This window comes from Lampetra planeri, chromosome 3, assembly GCF_965212315.1.
Source record: "Lampetra planeri chromosome 3, kcLamPlan1.2.h2, whole genome shotgun sequence".
Lineage (NCBI taxonomy): Eukaryota > Metazoa > Chordata > Hyperoartia > Petromyzontiformes > Petromyzontidae > Lampetra > Lampetra planeri.
In genome coordinates, this window is record NC_136109.1 from 7,546,081 (window position 1) to 7,565,303 (window position 19,223).

The 19,223-nt window shown below is 52.1% G+C and overlaps 1 protein-coding gene across 1 annotated transcript in view; it reads left to right on the plus strand.

Moving 5' to 3' along the window:
* Window positions 1–17,100, plus strand: part of USP30 (ubiquitin specific peptidase 30) — a 32,721-nt gene extending 15,621 nt beyond the window's left edge. Inside the window, exons 8-12 of the mRNA XM_078620141.1 lie at window positions 10,784–10,870; window positions 11,320–11,379; window positions 13,470–13,596; window positions 14,578–14,703; window positions 16,599–17,100. Coding sequence (XP_078476267.1) covers window positions 10,784–10,870; window positions 11,320–11,379; window positions 13,470–13,596; window positions 14,578–14,703; window positions 16,599–16,702 — 504 coding nt within the window. The 3' untranslated portion in view covers window positions 16,703–17,100. The remainder of the gene's footprint in view (window positions 1–10,783; window positions 10,871–11,319; window positions 11,380–13,469; window positions 13,597–14,577; window positions 14,704–16,598) is intronic.
* Window positions 17,101–19,223: the final 2,123 nt, after the last annotated feature.

Genomic DNA, 19,223 nt, shown 5'->3' on the forward strand with positions numbered 1-19,223 from the left:
GTCAGTTTTGTTGCCAGATAAAAGGGTTAAAAATCAATTATCATATCCCAGTCTGTATCCTCCAGGCCATCCGTGAGTCTGCCCTCTGCTTCTTCTGACCAGCATTGGACTTCTCTTGTAGTGGGAGCCTGTCTCTTGAAGAGAGGGCGGTACTTTAGCAGCAGCAGCAAGATGACATTATGGTCGGACTTCCCCCGAGCGGTGGGCTGGGGAACGCCCTGTAGGCTTCTTTCAGCATTGAATAACAGTGATCCAAGAGGGCATGTTTTCTGGAGTTGCATTTCACATGTTGGTAAAATAATAGGGTTTTTTCCCCTTTTTTTTTTCTGGAAACAAAACTGAAACCTTTTTTACAAGGATTCATGTCTGTGTAGTAACGCTCACGACTCGTTCACACCGGAGTTGGAGGCACACTTGTTTATTTAACACCAACGTTGTGACATACACATTTGAGGGGGTATCGGCCCCCTCACCCGTCTATCTGAGGACACACCTCTCTAGCTAACCCTAGCCTGCCTCTGAGTCCTCCACTAATGGGCTAGGGGAGGCTATCTTGGCCCGACACTGGTCAGTCGGGCCGGTACCCAGAGTCCAGACCAGCACTGGCTCTGGCTCTGGTACCACGCCACTGGCTCGAGCCTGCGCGGTCCTGATAAGGACGGCGTACCAGGGGGAGTCCAGGGCTCTATCTCAGACGTCTTCCGCCTCCTCTTCTTTAGCTAAACATCACTCCCGAGCCCTTCGATACAATCCCCTTTTATACCCAACCCCTCCCTGAGGGGTGGGGCCCCGGGGGATCATAACGACCGAATCGACCCCCCAGGGTGTCTGGCGCGGACGTCGCAGAGGGCACCTGCTTGTGCACACATGTAGCCCCGCCTACTGTGTTTGTTTACCATAGGCTGCCATGCATAACGGGCTCTCTCTCTAACACCCCTACATCACTCCCCCCCGCATAGCATGCAGCCGTCCCGGCTGCCAACATACAAAAATTTGACAATAAAGGTGCCTTCACCCCCTGACCGCGCGTGTGCCTCACTATTTTTGAACAATAACAGGAACCAGAACAAGAACGCAACAACAAGATGAGAAACAACCCGACGCACCCCCCCCCGAATAAATACGAATTCCGTAAAAAAAACAGCCTATATACAATCAGCAGGGAACCCACCACGCACACACAACACACGGTGAACCCAACATATGTACATCCGAGGAGCGGGGAACACACCACCCACACAACAGCCAATAAACACAACAGCTATGTACACATTTTCCGGCCTCACAACAGTTTGCGCATTTTAGCGCGCGTCCTTGCAGCGGGCCCCTCGCACGGGGTAACCCCGCGTGGCGGACCATCAGGTGGCGACTGTCCGTCTTGGGGTGAGCATTCATCCGACTCCGCGTGACCCTCGGTATCCGCAGGAGGGGTGATCGGGCGTGAGCCCGTCACTCCCGATGCTCCTGAAGGTGGCACAGCCGGCAAGGCATTAGGTGAGAGCGACGGAGACGGACCCAGCGAGTCGGCCGACCCCCCACACGTTTGGCCACGCGCGTGTGAAGTGGGATTGTGTACCGCTGCGAAGGGTTTCAACCTAGAGGGGTGCACGAACCATCTCCGCTTCCCCCACTTTATGCGCACGCACTGCGGACGTAACACCTCCACCACTTCCACAGGGCCCCGCCACGGCCGCACCAGTTTAGAGGAGGTTGCCAGTGGCACCTGGGGGCAGTGCAACCATGCCTTGTCCCCCGGCTTCCACTGCAGTATGTGCGCTCGACTCAATCTGAGGCGCTCATTCGCCTTCTGACGGAGGTCAGAGTTTTGCATTGCAGCATCCCGTGCCTCGGTCAATTTGTCCAGATTAAATTTAACATGGTCAGCCAGATTAGTTTTTCCCTGCGGCACGGGGATCCGCAACTGGGCACGAACAGGCGGGTCTGGTTCTCGGCCGTACATGAGGTAAAAGGGAGAAAACCCCGTAGCTGCATGGGGTGCCATCCGGTACGCCGCCAAGACCCCCTGAATTTGTAGGTCCCAATCCGTTTGCGAGTCCGAAACTTGTTGTGATAACATGGACGAGATGGTGCGATGCAAACGTTCGACCATCCCGTCAGTTTGTGGGTGATATGGGGAGGTCCGAATTTTCTTTGTGCCCAGGAGATCGCAGACTTGTCTGAGTAGTTTACCGGAAAAATTTCTGCCCTGGTCGGTCAGCAACCTCTCCGGAGCACCTTTGTCCAGGACATAACCCTGAACAAAGGCCTCCACGATGGCTGCTGCCGACTGGTTGGCCAGAGGCCAGGCCATAGGCCAGCGTGTAAAATACTCGACACCAGTCAACAAATATCTATTCCCCCTGGGGGTGGCGGGGAATGGTCCCAAAATGTCCAGAGCGACCAGCTCGTTTATCCTGGACACTTTGATCGATTGCAAAGGCGGGTTAGACTCCCGTGCCGGCGGTTTGCGTTGTGCACATTGAGGGCATGATCCCAACAAATCCCCAACATCCCTCGTCATGCCAGGCCAATAAAAATCAAGTTGCAACAAGGCGAGAGTCTTTTGGGTCCCCAGGTGTAGGAGGCGCTCATGAGCGGCCCATACCACCCTACCCCGCAACCCAGTAGGGACCACCAGCCGATGTCGGCGTGACTTCCCGTCCCAATGCATCAGCAGACCTTGGCACATTTCCCATGCGTCGGAACCACCTCTTTTTCCCCCCGCCGCACCGCCAACGCGACGTCGCCACCCGAGGAGGGAGACATCCTCCATCTGGAGGCGCCCCCATTCAATGACGGGCAACCCCAACAGGGAATCTTTGCCCTGTTGTTCGATCGAATTAGGAACCACTGCATCGTCGTCGTTGGCGGCCGCCAAGACAGGTAGCGATGTGTCCCCTGGAGGCCTGCAACGTCCAGACCCCAGGAGGCATGCACACTCGGAGGCGGTTGGCAAGCGTGACAGAGCGTCCGCGTTGGTGTGGCGAACGCCCTTACGGTATGTGGTTTGGAAATCGTAATCCTGGAGGACCTCCAACCATCGGGACAATTGTCCCGATGGCTGTTGAACCCTCAGGGCGTACTGCAGTGCCGCATGATCTGTGCGGACGGTGAAATGCCGACCGTACAGATATGGGCGATACTGTTGGACGAAATGGACAATTGCCAACAGTTCCCTACGGGTGACACAATACCGTTGCTCCGCTGGAGACAACACCCGACTGCCGTACGCAACCACATGTTCCACGCCGTCAACCACCTGGGAGAGCACGCCCCCAATACCCGTGTTGCTCGCATCGGTGTCGAGCAAGAACGGTTTTGAAAAATCAGGGTAAATCAGGGGAGGAGCGTTTACCAAAGCATCCCGAAGGGAGCAAAAAGCAGCCTCCTCCTCCTGACCCCAGCAAAACCGAACCCCTTTAGATGTTAAAGCATGTAGGGGTTTGGCGATAGTCGCAAAATTAGCGACGAAGCGTCTATAATACGACGCAAACCCAATAAAACTCCTAACCTCTCCCACTGAGGTGGGAGTCGGCCAGGAGCTTACACACTGCGTTTTGGCGGGATCGGTAGAAATACCTGAGCGCCCCACGATGTGCCCCAAATAACGCACCGACTCGCGTAACAAATGGCATTTTTGGGGCTTAAATTTCAAATTAGCAGCCCGCATCTTTAGGAAAACCGCCCGCAACCTCTGGAGATGTTCCTCAAAAGTTTTGCCAAAGACAATGACGTCATCCAAATAAATCAGGCACGACTCCCATTGCAATCCAGCCAAAACCAATTCCATCAACCGCTGGAAAGTTGCCGGCGCTGAGTGTAAGCCCATCGGCAACCGGTTGAATTGAAACAGGCCGTGCGGAGTACGGAAAGCAGTTTTAGGCTTTGAATCATCGTCCAGAGGAAGCTGCCAGAATCCCGAAAGTAAGTCCAATGTGGAGAAGAATCGCGCTCCCGCCAAGGCGTCAAGCGATTCGTCCATCCGTGGGAGCGGGTATGCGTCGGCAACCGTAATTTTATTAAGGCGCCGAAAGTCAACGCAAAACCGCAACGAACCGTCCTGCTTCTTAACCAGGACGATCGGCGCTCCCCAAGGGCTGTTGGAGGGAGAAATTATGTCGGCGGCTAGCATGTCATCAACAGCCGATTTGACATGGTCCTTTTCGGCGGGACTCAACCGAAAAGGATTTAGGCGTATTGGCGCGCTGTCACCCGTATCAATATGGTGACGCAGCAGATGAGTGCAGCCCAAATCGTATTTATCCCGACTGAAAACGTCGGAAAATTCCCTCAGTAGTGTCTTAAGACGTTGGCGCTCTAAATTTGACAGGTCCGTCGATCCCGCGCAAAGCGCCTCGAGCCACCCTTCATCGCTGTCTGAATGTGGTCGCGGTGCAGGGGCAGCGCCGACATGACTCGCGACGGGTTCCTCACAGGGCACCGGCGTTGCGTGAGCAAGCACGGTCCCCTGTGGGACCACCACCGTCTGCGAGCCCACATTGAGGACCGCGATGAAGGGTTCTCCATCCCCTCTCACTATGGTCTGGGCCGGGAGTAAATTAGGTCCACTGACCCCGGCCCTAGACGGTCCCAGCAAAACCCCTTGAGCCCCAATGCCCTTAGCGAAGGGCCGCCGAAGTCTCAAAGGAATTAACATTTGCGCCCCCGGAGGAACGCGCACCGTTCTATCTACGAACGCCGGCACCGTCGCGAACGCCGTCCGGCTCGTAGCGGGGGATGGCAAAAACGCCATGCGTCGGCCCGATGGGAGCTCAATGCATCCCTGGTCGATTAATATCCTAATCGGCATTTTGGCCAGGAAATCCGTCCCCAGCAGGCACGGAACCGCCAGCGAGGAGGAAACAAAAATCGGCCCAGATAATTTAATATCCCCGACACAAATTTGGGCTCGAATTTGTCCGATGATGCCAAGTGAACCCCCGTTAGCAGCAAAGAATGGCACGTTAACAGGCATCAAAGGACGGCTTTGGGCAGGGAGAATGTTATAAATCAACTCCGAAATAATGGTCGCCGATGCTCCTGTATCGACCAGGATGCGCACCTCGACCCCATCGATGTGACCCACAACGGCCGACGACCCTGACGACGCGGCTACAACCCGATGGGCCAACACGGACCACTGGCTGGGTTCAATCTGAGTACCCAGAGCGGTGCGTGTTGGTGCCATGGTACGCGATATTGGCCCCCCCTTCGCTGCGGTGTTTAAGTGTGCGACGGGCGTGTGCGTGGGCCAAACGTGAGGGGTGCCGCGACTCGCCGGATTATGATGGTGGAGCTTGTGACGAGGGCCGGCGTCCCGTTGAGGTGTCGTCCTGCGCTGCCCAGGAGAGCGGCACCCCGAGGCGACGTGGCCCCGGATGCCGCAGTTGTAACAGCGTGGAAGCGCTGGTGACGACGATGGATGTTGTAGACGGCTTGAACCGGCCCGGTCCTCCCGTACTCCCGCTCCATGCTGCCGTTGATGGTCGATGGCGCAAACCTCTTCCGCCGGGAGGGTGGCTGCAGCGACGGCACGCCCGCTCGCCGCCTTGCTGGCCTTCCGTCGTTGAGAGGACAGGTTTGCGTGGAGAAGACGGGCCGCTTGGAGGGAGCACATCTCTGCATCGTCCTGTGCGACAATGACGATGTCTAAGTCGTCCGCCAGCAAAAGTATCTTCTCTGTCACCATGGCGTCGACACCCTCGTCATCCATTCGTGGAAAGGCCTCCTTCGCCAGTGCCAGGAGGCTTGTGCGGTACGCCAGGGGCGACTCCTTCGTCCCCCGCTGGCGATCGTAAAAGAGTTGGCGACAGTCCGATGGTGGACCATATACCGCCGACAGCACCTGCATCGCCTTCCGCAGCGTGGAGCGCCTCTCCTTCGAAGCCGATGTTAGAGTGGCGAGGGCGTCGCTGTCGAGAAGTGCTGGCAGCGCGCGGAGAGCCTCGGCGTCTGTCCACTGTGCCATCTCCTGGTGAGCGAGGAAGCGCCGCTGGAAGCCGCCCCAGTCGCCATCCTCGCCCACAAATTCCTTGAGTGGAGGTAGCCGCTGATGTAAGGCAGCGGCTGCAGAGGAAGAACGCACTCCCTCGTCCGCCTCACTCAACTCAGCGTCGGCACGAACCAGCGATGGCATCGCCGGTCGCACCCGTGGTGACGTTCCGCCCGTTGGTGGTGACGCGGCAGGTACTGTACTCCCGCCGTTGGACGCGATGCTTAGAGCGGCCACGCCCTCAACAGCAGCTGCAGCGATGGCGGGAGTTTCAAAATGTTGCTCCGTGGAAATGGCGGGAAGGCGCTGTGATCGTCGGCTGCCGTTGCCCCGTGGCGGTCCCGCAGCCCTCAGCTGCGTGATGGTGTCGAGCATGGCGGCTGCGGCGTACAGCAGCTCGGTCAGCTTCGCGTGCGCCTCCCTCAGCCCCTCCATCGACGGCTCCCCTTCCTCCAGCTGCTGTGGCGTGGATGCGCCCAGCCCCGGCTGGTCGATGGCATCTTCAGCCGTCTCGGGCCCTCCGACTGCAGTGGTGTCTTCTGCCTCTGGTACCCCGACTCGAGTCGTCCGGCGTGTATCCATGTTCGTACTTTGTTTCACTTCTGACGCCAGATGTAGTAACGCTCACGACTCGTTCACACCGGAGTTGGAGGCACACTTGTTTATTTAACACCAACGTTGTGACATACACATTTGAGGGGGTATCGGCCCCCTCACCCGTCTATCTGAGGACACACCTCTCTAGCTAACCCTAGCCTGCCTCTGAGTCCTCCACTAATGGGCTAGGGGAGGCTATCTTGGCCCGACACTGGTCAGTCGGGCCGGTACCCAGAGTCCAGACCAGCACTGGCTCTGGCTCTGGTACCACGCCACTGGCTCGAGCCTGCGCGGTCCTGATAAGGACGGCGTACCAGGGGGAGTCCAGGGCTCTATCTCAGACGTCTTCCGCCTCCTCTTCTTTAGCTAAACATCACTCCCGAGCCCTTCGATACAATCCCCTTTTATACCCAACCCCTCCCTGAGGGGTGGGGCCCCGGGGGATCATAACGACCGAATCGACCCCCCAGGGTGTCTGGCGCGGACGTCGCAGAGGGCACCTGCTTGTGCACACATGTAGCCCCGCCTACTGTGTTTGTTTACCATAGGCTGCCATGCATAACGGGCTCTCTCTCTAACACCCCTACATCTGCATTAACCACAATACTTGCAGTCAAAATGCAAACAAAAAACACACTATGATAATATATTGGCATTGTCCTTGAAACTGATTGGTCCACACCAGAGACAGCTTTCTTTTGAGCCTCGACCCAATTGGTGTGCGACCAGATGACGCCAAAAGGCGTACAGCTCAAAGACAATGCACTATCAAAGTAATGAGGGCTCGGGGTGAGCATCTACATCATTAAACCTCCTTTGCCAGAAAAAAAGGGGAAAAACCCTATTATATTTTGGTACTGGTAAAGGAGGTCTAACGATGTCGGTAAAAGTTTGGGAGTACACTCCAAGGTTCGCTCTGTTAAAGTCCCCAATTACTAATCACAGCAGCGTCCGGATGTTTGGTTTCCAGTACAGAAATTGTTTTGTGTAATACGTCCATAGCCGGCGTGGTGTTGGTGCTCGGAGGTGACGTACACAGCGACTAAAACAATCGCGTGAAATCCTCTCGGGAGGTAATGAGGGCGGCATGATAGGATCACAAACTCTCTACAGCTGGTGAACACAAAGACGCTTTGATGGAGACATTACTCGCGTTACACTAAGATGAGTTGATCATCACGCACAATCCGCCACATTTTGTTTTCCCACTGTCCAAAGTCCGCGAACAAGTGAAGAGCCTGTTAGCCCGATGGTTGCGTCCGGGATATTTCCATTCATCCAGCTCTCCGTGAAACACAGAACATTGCAGCCTCGTGTCTCCCGTTAGAATTCGATCCCGGCCCACAAAACATCAAACTCGTTAACCAGGGAGACTGTGCGTTGCACAAGAACATGCTCGGCTTTGCTGTATGGCGAGGACGTTCTTCCACGTCTCGTCTTATGTTGTTGTCTGGTAAATCAAAGGGTCGTCTCCGGGCAGGGTGCATTGGGTAAGAAAGCTCTTCTTTCCCGATGTCCAATGATGTTTGTTTATCATAGGTAATTATCGCAGGTTTGGTTCACATTCTGGTGAAAATTTGTATTAAAAAAAATAAACGACAATAAATGACGTTAAACGCTAAAATCTAACTGCGGTGAGAGAGCAAGTCGGGAGGCGTGCTACTGCGTTGAGGCCCAGGATCAGTTCAGATATCACTTGCCACCGACAGGAATTGATCCCAGGTTGCCAGGTTCATAACACAGTGCTCTAACCACCAAGCCACTGTTCCCCTCACGCACGCGCTCACACATGCATCCAAACGCAGAAAAGTGCAGCTTCCACTCCATTCAGGCCAATAAAACACATTCCTGCAGAGGGAGCTGGTAGGAACGTTGGGTTGCTCGGTCAAAATATGGCCGACTGTGAGGGCGGGCACCAGCTGGCGTGAGGAGGTTAAACATTGAGTTTTATAAGGGCACCACGGGGTGACCAGCCTCTCCCCACCCAGCCCCACCCCTCTCACCCCCCACCCAGCCCCACCCCTCCCCCCACCCAGACCCACCCTCCCCACCCAGCCCCTCCTCACCCTCCCCACCCAGCCCCACCCCTCTCACCCCCCACCCAGCCCCACCCCTCTCACCCCCCACCCAGCCCCACCCCTCCCACCCCCCATGCAGTCCCACCCTCCCCACCCAGCCCCACCCTCCCCACCCAGCCCCTCTCCACCCAGCCCGACCCCTCCCATTTTTGGATTCACGACGGACAGACGGACACAATAATCCCCTGTGGGCTGGTGGAACCAGGTGGTTCCTACCAGTATGAGTTCTTATACACGTCGGAGGAAAATATGGAGCACCGAGAAAAGAAAAATCTCAAACGTGGGAGGGGGGGGGCAACACTGTCCCATGTGGAAGGGACACGTGATTTTTGTCCATGCTTTGCTCTGTACTGCCTTCTGCTGGCAAGCTCAGGATACCTATGGGAAGGGAGCTTCGCAAAATTGTTGCGTTCCACTAACCCCTAGCCTCCACAGTGCCAGATTGCAGATGTGGGCAGCTGCAACCTGGCTGTAGATATATACGCCGACACTACCTCTGAATGGCATGGTTGGCTACGTGCGGTGTCAAAGAAATTCATCATATATCAAGCTACATATTTCTGTATTCGATATGCCCATACTGCAGGAATCCATACTCTTTGGTCCTTTCAGTAAAGTCACGTAGGTATAAAATAAAATAAATCGCGACGTTTCGTGCGCAACACAAGCGTCCTTCATCAGGTGGGAAAGCATGGTCTGCTGCTAATGCAGACGGTTTTAAAGGTTTGAAATGGGTGTAGCTATTTTTATTTTATTTTATACCTACGTGACTTTACCGAAAGCACCAAAGAGTATGCCCATATCTTCTTGGTTCATTCGGTAAAGTTTCGGCCACAACACAACCGTCGGACGGCTGCTTGTGTTGTGGCCAAAACGTGAGAATTTTTATTTTATTATGTTTTATTTTTATTATTTTATTATTTCCCTTCTACGTCACTTTACCGAATGAACCAAGAAGATGAATCCCTGCAGTCACGAAAGCTTTAAATCGAAAGTATGCCCATACTTGCATGCACGTATCTGTTTAAGTGTGTATACTTGTGTGTGCGTATGTGTGTGTAATCAGTGTGTAGGCATGAATGTGTGTGTTTATTTGTGTATACATGCTTGTAACTGCATGGAGCGCTAGCTTAGCAGTTAGCCCTACGGGAACCCGGCTGTCCTATCGGGAGGCTCCAAAGGGCCATATCATGTGGAACGTTTAACGACTTGCACATGTGGAATGTTTAACTATTCGCACGTGGCCAGCAATCTAGATATGCACCATCGTACAGTCACTTGAGCAGGGAAATGCATTGACTCTTTGCTAATGCAGAGTACAACATGCTTGTATGTGTACGGGTTTGCGTGTTTCTGTGTGTCTTTGTGTGCAAATGCGTTGAGGTGGGGAGTGGTGGTGTGGCGGCTAGTGTACCGCACTATGAACTTGGTGACCCGAGTTCAATTTCCGCTCACGGCCAACACCAGCGACGATTATCTGAACCAGTCGTGGGCCTCCCCTCGGTCGATTCAGCCTCAAACGAGTACCTGGTGCGGTGTGAAAACCTCACAACGAGGGAGACAAAGGCAGCCGGGCGTGCTGTTGGCCACCCACCCCCTCGTGTGCCGTGTTGGCCTTCATAGGCGCTTGTTAACAGCACTAGCCCCAATAGTCTGTTAAGGCTATATGGGGGACCTTTGCCTTTTTTGCGTGAAAATGCACACACATTGGTTGGTCAACCGATGGCACCATGGGTCTGTTCCCTGACCTGTCACGTGGCCTCCAATTTCCACCTAGCCTGGCACAAATCGCTATGGCGGCAATGTTACTGCCACTTAGTGTAAAATGGCAGCTGTGTGTAAATGCATGCTTCTGTATATGTGAAATGCGACATGAGTAAATGCACGCATTCTCACACGTATAGGTGCTCGACAAGTTGAACCAAAAACCTGTGCAGGGTATACGGAAGATCTTGGCTACACGCATGGGGTGGGAAGCGAGTGAAATCACCCCCGCCATAACGTGAACATGCCTTTGACGGCGTGTAACTGTATTGCCCGCGGCAAGAAACGAGTCCACCCTTTCGTATTTATCATATACAGATGATTAGTGATGAGTGAATCATTTACTGTGCAGGCCCCCTCGGTCCCCCTGGAACTGTGCCTGGAGAGCTTCTTCCGCTCGGAGCTCCTCACGGGAGTGAAATGTGATGCGTGCAGTCAGGTACGCATGCGAACGCACTCGCACATGCACGCTCGTGCACAACAACATAACGCGCCCTTCCCCCCCCCACCCCCCCTGATGATCACCCTTTCGAAATGAACCTCAAAGTATTTTTTTCTTCTCAAACACATTCCTGCGGAGGGAGCTGGTAGGAACGTTGGGTTGCTCGGTCAATGGCCAGGGTCAACGGCGGCGTGGTGTATTCCGCAAATATGCCCGACTGTGAGGGCGGGCACAAGCCGGCGTGAGTAGGTTAAACGTTGAGTTTTATAAGGGTACCACGGGGTGACCAGCCCCTCCCCACCCAGCTCGGACAGTACATTTCATTAAAGCGTGTATTTTTTTAAAAGTTTTTTTTAAATATTTTATTAACGACTAAAGCACCCTGCCGTGCCTTTGTGAATCCCATCCCCGTGGACAACACAGGTGATCATTGTCTCTCTTCTCAGACACATCCTTCAGGTGCCTCAATCCAGGCCGACTTCCTAAAAAGGACTTTGCTGGCAAAGGTGAGTTTTACTGTTGGGAACCTCCTGGTTACACCAGCCCTCAGGGGATTATTGTGTCTGTCCGTCGTGCAAGGAGGAGCTGGGTGGAGAGGGGAGGGTGGGGAGGGGCTGGGTGGGGAGGGTAGGGCTGGGTGGGGAGGGGAGGGTGGGAAGGGAGGGGCTGAGTGGGGAGGGGAGGGTGGGGAGGGGAGGGGCTGGGTGAGGAGGGTGGGGAGGGGCTGGGTGGGGAGGGTGGGGAGGGGCTGGGTGGGGAGAGTGGGGCTGGGTGGGGAGGGTGGGGAGGGGCTGGGTGAGGAGGGGAGGGTGGGGCTGGGTGGGAGGGGCGGGGCTGGGTCGGGATGGGCTGGTCACCCCGTGGTGCCCTTCTAAAACTCAACGTTTAACCTACTCATGCCGGCTTGTGGCCGCCCTCACAGTCGGGCATATTTGCGGAATGCACCACGCCGCCGTTGACCCTGGCCATTGACCGAGCAACACAACGTTCCTACCAGCTCCCGACGCAGGAATGTGTTTTTTTGCGTTGGGCGTGTGCACACTCAACTCCAAATTCGTTCTTTTGCTCCCCTAATCGCCTGTTGTCCAAGCCTACGTTTGCCGAGTTTACAAAATGAGTCCCAGTTTGGAATACTCCTTATTCATTCGCTCTGTCATTTCAAAAGTTAGGCTGGGCAATTCATATGAATGGCAGGTGGCTGTTTTTTTCTTTGGAAACTGATCAATTTCGCATGAGACTGAGGCCAGAGTGTCCCTTTTTATCTGATTGTTTTTGGATCTTCTCTCCTATCATATTGCAATTGCATGAACAGTAATGTCTTGAGATGAAGGCTATGACGTTCTAAACTCGCATTGAACCGTGCACGATCTTCTGTCCATGACCGACCCTGGAAGCCAGCAGAGGACAATCACCTAGCAAATAATGTCGTCGTTGGTTGACATTCTTCGCATGTTAACCCAAGACAAATATTCAACACTCCACGCTGGAATATTCCAAATTAAGTGGAAAACAGCATTTTTTTATGTGTTTGTTTTGTCGGCTGTTGAAAGCCGATTAATTACAAGCAACTGCACAGATTTCAGCGCTAACGTCGCATTGGGCCCTCTAAGCCACTGGGCCCACTTTAAAGCTCCTTTAATGGTCCTGAGTTTGAATCCTGAAGCTGGGTGACTGATACCGATACCCACGTTTATAGGCATAACATCCGTGCCTTTGAGGTGGCTGTATCCAAGGCACTGCAAGGACCTCTGGTGTCCCAGGTTTCAATGCACAGAGCCCCCTTGTGGTTGAACCAGGTTTTCAAGCGAAAATAAATTTACAAAACTGTTAACTGATATAAGCATTCCAAATGCGGCCGCGTCTCAAAAGTACACACCATATATGTTATCGGGCACATCGAACATTCTACGGGATCTTGTTACAAAGCACCAGTAACAATATCTGTATGCATGTTGAACTTATTTCGCACTGTGCGTAGCTAACCGTGCCAATCGGAGGTGCGGGGGAAGGACAAACTAAACACAAAAAGCAGTTCTCAAGAAATACGTTTTCAATCTAGATTTGAAAGTGCATCAAATATTGTGGTATTACTTAAGATAATTTGGAGAGTAAATCAACCAAATGAAAGTAATTGGATGAGATTACTATGAACCTATCAAGTGTGGGTGTGTTGCGTTACTTCTAAAGCGTAAGATTATTAGCAATTAAATATTGTTTAATCAGAGACTAAAATACTAATATTTTGCATCCCTATGTAAAATAACTTCTGAATGAAGGCATTCCCTCACCATTTCTTTGACCATATTTTGCTCCCCGTGGTCGCGTGGATTTTTCTCCGGGTCCTTTGGTTTTCCCCTTCACATTCACAAACGTGCGTTTTGAGTTTTTGCCTGCAATACATTTCCACGTGATAAGCCACTTCATTGAGCTATCATTTATGACCAGGCCCCTATAAAGCTCAGTGGGCCTTACCTGGTAAAATAAAAAACTAGTTAAAATGTCCAGTGTGCTTGCTACCTATTGTCTGTCACACCACAACCCATGTTGTATGTTCAATGATATTCACCCCTTCCTCTCCGTCGCGTCCACACACCAGCTGCCGCAGTGCGTGTGCATTCACCTGCACCGGCTGGCGTTCTCCCGCGACTCCCACGCCTACAAGGAGCATGGCCACGTCTCGTTCCGATCCTCGCTCGACCTGGCTCGATACACACTGCAGAGCGGTGAGCAAGTGCTTCTCCACGAGGCACGTCACTCGTTCACCGCTATGCGCAATCAAGCGCGGATAAGAGGAAGTGGCCCAGCAGTGGGAAGCAGAGGTCGCAACCGGGTACCCGATACCCGTACCCTACCCGATACCGGGCTACCCGTACCCAGCCGTACCCGTACCCAGCCGGGTACGTACCCAGCCGGGTACGGGTACGAGTAGCCGTTTGCGACCCTGGTGCGGCCGGGTACGGGTACGGATAGGCCGTGAGTCACTGGTGAGTAATCGTTTGTCACTCATTTCAGGTAGGGTATGGGTACGGGTAGGGAACGGGTACCCGTACCTGGCCGGGTACGGGTGCCCATTTGCGACCCTGGTGCGGCCGGGTACGGGTACGGGTAAGGAATCAAAACCCGTTTGCGACCTCTGGTGGGAAGCCGCTTCTTGTACAGAATTTTCTAGCACGTGTCGTGGTGGGCGCTGCACGAACCAGCCCGTGTCCGTCCGGTGCTCGCCAAGCTGCATTGGCTACCGGTTGCCGAACAAATAAATTCTGAGGTCGCACTCGTTACACACAAAGTGATTGCCACAAATAAACCGCAATACCTTGCTGATCTCGTCAAGGAGTATAAACCATAACGCGAACTCAGTTCATCCTCGCAGCGGCTTTTGGCTAGCCGTTGACCCAAAGACGGTTACTGCACCGTGCACTTTCAGATGTGCTTCTACCGGCCGTCTGGAACGCTCTTCCGACGATAGGAAGCAACTCGAGCCATGTACTTTTAAACCTAGATTGACAACTCATTTATTCAGAACGGCTTTTTGTGTTTAGTTTGTTTTATTTCCCCGGACCTCCGATTGGTACGGTTGGCTATGTACGGTGCTATCAAACAATGAACGGACAATAGGTATGTGTTGTAATAATATGTATTAATTATAAGACAATTAATATGGTGCCTCGTGTGCATGTGTGTGTGTGTGTGCACGCTCCCTATAGAGCTGTCGAAAGGACGGGTCGGCCATTGTGGCAGCCGGTTCACCCTCACTGCCGTTGTGGTGCATTATGGGAACTCGACGAGTGGGCACTTTGTGACGTACCGCAGCATACCGAGTGGAGGACGGGGTGAGGGCACTCGCTTGTGATAGCAACATCACGCACATACAAACACAAATTTTGCGCCATACCAGCCTTGGCTGGACTTTTGGGGCAAGTGCTGTTAGCGAGCGCCTGTTGAGCCTGGCATAGCACACGAAGAGGTGGTGCGGTTACCACCACATCCAACTGACCTGTCTCCCCAGTGCTGATGTTTACACACCGCACCAGTTATTCTATTAAGGCTCCTCCAAGCTAGTGGAGGCCCGGGACCGGTTCAGCTGTGGCCGGGTATTGAAGCCGAGTTCATAACGCAGTGCGTACATCACTCTGCCACCACTCTCCAAACACACACTCGTACCATAAAAATGCATTTCTGCATGTACTGTATTGCACCTCATAGAAGAGCCATATCATATACACACGCACCATGCAATACACATTGGGTTGAGCGATATACACACAATTCTTATACTGGATTATTCTACTTATCGTGATATAATAATGCCAGTACTATTGGCATCGTGGCATCTGCCCACAACACTGGGCATTAGATGTAACTTATGAAACCTATACAAATGAACAGCAATAGAAAATCGCCATCAACATTTGATTTCGGAGGAGCGAAGGCACGCTGGTTTGGATTCCCGGCCACAGCTATCATCAGTGGCGAGTGATACCTGAACCGGTCCTGGGCAACCCCCCCCCCCCTCTTCAACTTAACCAACGCACCCTGACGATCGAGCGTGGTGATGTACGGTTAAACCATCCTCGTAACCGACACGGCGTTGGCAGGCCTTCATCCGGCAGTGGATTGACAAAAAGGGTTTGTATAATTAACTTACCAGTATTGTTTTTCATTAATGCTTTACTGTATTCATTATCGCTGGGTCAGTATTCTATTGCGTAGTGATAAATAACAGTCAAATTGCCTCCCTGCTCAATGAGGAAATTCCATAAGATAATAGTTGTTTTACCCTTTTATCTGGCAACAAAACTGACACCTTTTTTACATGGAGTCATGTTTGCATTGACCACAATACCTGCAGTTGGAATGCAAACAAAAAACACAACTCTGATAATGTATGCACTGTCCTTGAAATTGATTGGTCCACACCCGAGACAGCTTTTCTTAGAGCCTAGTCTCACATGGTGTTGGACCAGATGACGCCAAAAGGCGTACAACTCAAAGACAATGCACCATCAGAGTATGAGAGCTCGGGGTAAGCATTTACACCATTGGAACCTCCTTTGCCAGTAGCAAAATATGATAATTGGTTTTTTACCCTTTTATCTGGCAACAAAACTGACACCTTTTGTCAGATAAAAGGGTAAAAACCAATTATCATATTTTGTTACTGGCAAAGTAGGTTCCAATGGAGGACATTCCACTTGCCTCTTACGTAGATCAGTGTAGCTCCTTGGGACAAGCACGATTGACGTCTCACCGAGTGGCACTTTCTTACGACCTCAGAAGAGTGACGCGCGGAATTGAACCCTCGGCTGGGATGATTATAACTTGTAACATTTGTGGTTTGAGTTTATGGTGCTATAGCCACAACACTAACTGACCCTTCGTCAGCATGACTTGAATATATTACGTGCAGATGACCTGCAGTCTGTTGGCTAGTGGGTCGTGCTCCATCGGAGGCGAATTGTTTGGTCCAGTGATGAGTTGGATCTGCGTGTAAATCTCGACAGGCACGGCCCTATGATTGATAGCAAGCAACTTCTGGACTGTTTTTTTCCTCGTGATGCATATTTGTACATTTTGAGATTTTAGTAAGTTATCAGCATTGAAACTATAATTATGAAAAAAAATGCAACTTTCTAGCCGTTATAAATCTTATTATGATGTGCATTGATTAGTCAGTCATAACCATCTGTGTATGTTTCTATGTGTGTCTGTGCGTACGTGTCAACAGTTCGCGGCCGCTGGGTTTGCTGCTCCGATGATGAGGTCCGCTCTGTGAGTCTCTCTGAGGTTCTCAACTCCCGGGCCTACCTACTTTTCTATACACGCACGTGATGTCATCATCACCACCGTCATCGTCGTCGTCGCCATCGGCACTTTCACGACCAACAGCTGCATTAACCGCACTACCGTCACCATCACCATGATCATCACTATCACCACATTTGCCATTATTATTGCTATCACCACCACTGTTATTATCACCTCCACTGTATCGTCCACACCACCACAATCATGCACCACCATTGCCATCATTACCACCACCTCGTAACACACGCCATCATAACTGCAACCACAATCATCACATTCGTCATCACGATCAACTCTGCCATCACTACCATCATCACCACCACAATCATTGTAGTATCCGTCTCACCCATAGCCATTATGCTTGAAATCCAGTGTGTACATTTTTTTAATTCAATTTGAAATAATAAAACTTGGTGTATATGTATTGTCGTCATTCTGTGGTTTAACGATTCATTGTTTCTTTTAGGTTAGTTTGTGCGGGAATGTACATGTTTTCCCTATTATCCTTCGAACCGTTAATAGCCAATCAAAGCAAGTTGTCACGTTGGAAAATATGCCAATTTGGGTTATCAGCAAACAGGAACGTGGAAAGACAGGCAACATTGTTACAATTTTGTACGAAGTTTTGCTGGAGATTACATCCAGCACCATCAGGTGTTAATAAAAGCTCAACTGTCACGTAGTTCTGTCGTTTAAATCCAATATCTTCGTGATAAATTAATTTGTTTATTCACCCACGTACTATTCTATTCACAAAACTAATCATTTCTACTGGCTAAAAATGTGCACACCACCGCAAAATACCCAAGAGCTGCTCTCTCACACAACAGATGGCTTCTGAATATATTTTTACGAATAGATCATTTGTTTGTGCATGTGTAGTGGCATAGCGCTGGCTGCTGGCGGAAAAGGGTAACTGCGGTGTATGGCAGTACTCACGTCCGCAGGACACGATAGACACGAGAGGGGGACATCTCGGGGAAAGGTCACAGAGGGCGCCATCGGGAAGCCTCGGGAACCCGCTAGTAGGTTCCAGAGAGAGGGCGTGGCCTGTGCAGAAAGGGGGCGTGGTCCGGGCAGAGAGGGGTGTGGCCCGGGCAGAAAGGGGGCGTGGCCCAGGCGGAGCGAGGCCACGCTGAGAGTATAAGAGGGGCCCCTGTGGGGGAACTCGTGGCTGTTGCTGGAAGTGGGATCCTCCATCGTGCTGCTCAAGATTGTCGTTACCATCTCGTCGCCATCGACGCTGTCGTCTTCACTCGATATTGCGCTGCAAGATAGTTGTTGGCTGTCTCCGTTCAGCACCATCAGTGTTAGACGATTAATGTTGTGTATATGATAGCGACTGTAGAGTGTGCACCCACGTAGGGTGTGTATTATCCCGATGGTGTTCGTTAAATAAAAGAAACTGTCCGAGTTAGTCACGACACATGTGCAAAAGAGGTCCATTCATAACTCGTGTATCGGCAACATTGTTTTGATAACCTTACCAGAAATGGTCGTGCTTGAACAAAATTCCCTTTTATATGTTTGTAAGCACAAACAAATAACCAGTCTCCGTGCCACATGGCTGCAATCTGGAATCGAATTTACGAAGTCTATTTCGCCTCGATGACGATATGAGTTGTGTTTCAGGTAATATGAAAATACATAATGGGTGGGGGCCACTGTAAGAAGGCTATCGTCTCCGACCCAAGCACCTCAATTGAAACCCAAACATCGCAAACCCAGACTATGGGGCACACAGTAAGCCCCACTGGAGTCTCTGCGCTCCTTCAATGTGTAGTGGGCTTATGTGACGCAGGAGAAGTTGATTGAGGCAACACGTATTTATTACAAATTGATACAGTAACAGGGTAACGACCCTAACACTTGAAGAGGTAACGGCCTCTTCACCCGGTCTTTATCAGGAGAAGTGCTCCCCAGTTAATGCCCACATTAACTGCCTACTTCCCCGCTATTCCAGACCTTCCTCCTAGGAGGCTAACTAACCTGGCCCAGCTTCGGCGCAGGTTCCGACCCTCAGCCACACGAGTCCGGCCTTTACAAGGACATCAGACCTCGCTGCTCTGAGGTCGCACCACTGGCTTGCCCTGCTCGGCCCGCACAAGGGCAGCGAGTCAGGGGTGTTCCAGGTCTAGCTAGCTGGCCTTCAGTCTTCACTGGCTCTTCATCTTGACCTGTACCCAACGACTCCCTCGAGCTCCCTGGCTCTCCGCCTTATATACCAACATGCCCTCAAGAGGCGGGGCTGTGTGGGATCACAGCATCCCCCCCCACACAGCCCCCCAGGTTGGTAACCATTTGCGGACGTGGATGTAGACACCCCAGTGTAACTGCCCGTTCCCCCCCCCCCCCCCCACGTAACACCCCTACAAATGGAGGAGGAACGGCAAAACTCGACGAACTCCACTGAAGCCCTCTGGTGACTTGCAGACCTCGACATTGGCATTTCGTTCCTTAACATATCGCGACACGCAAGAATCGAATGGCTGCAATCTCCGAGACATTTTAACAAAATGTGTTCTATACTACGGTGATATATTTT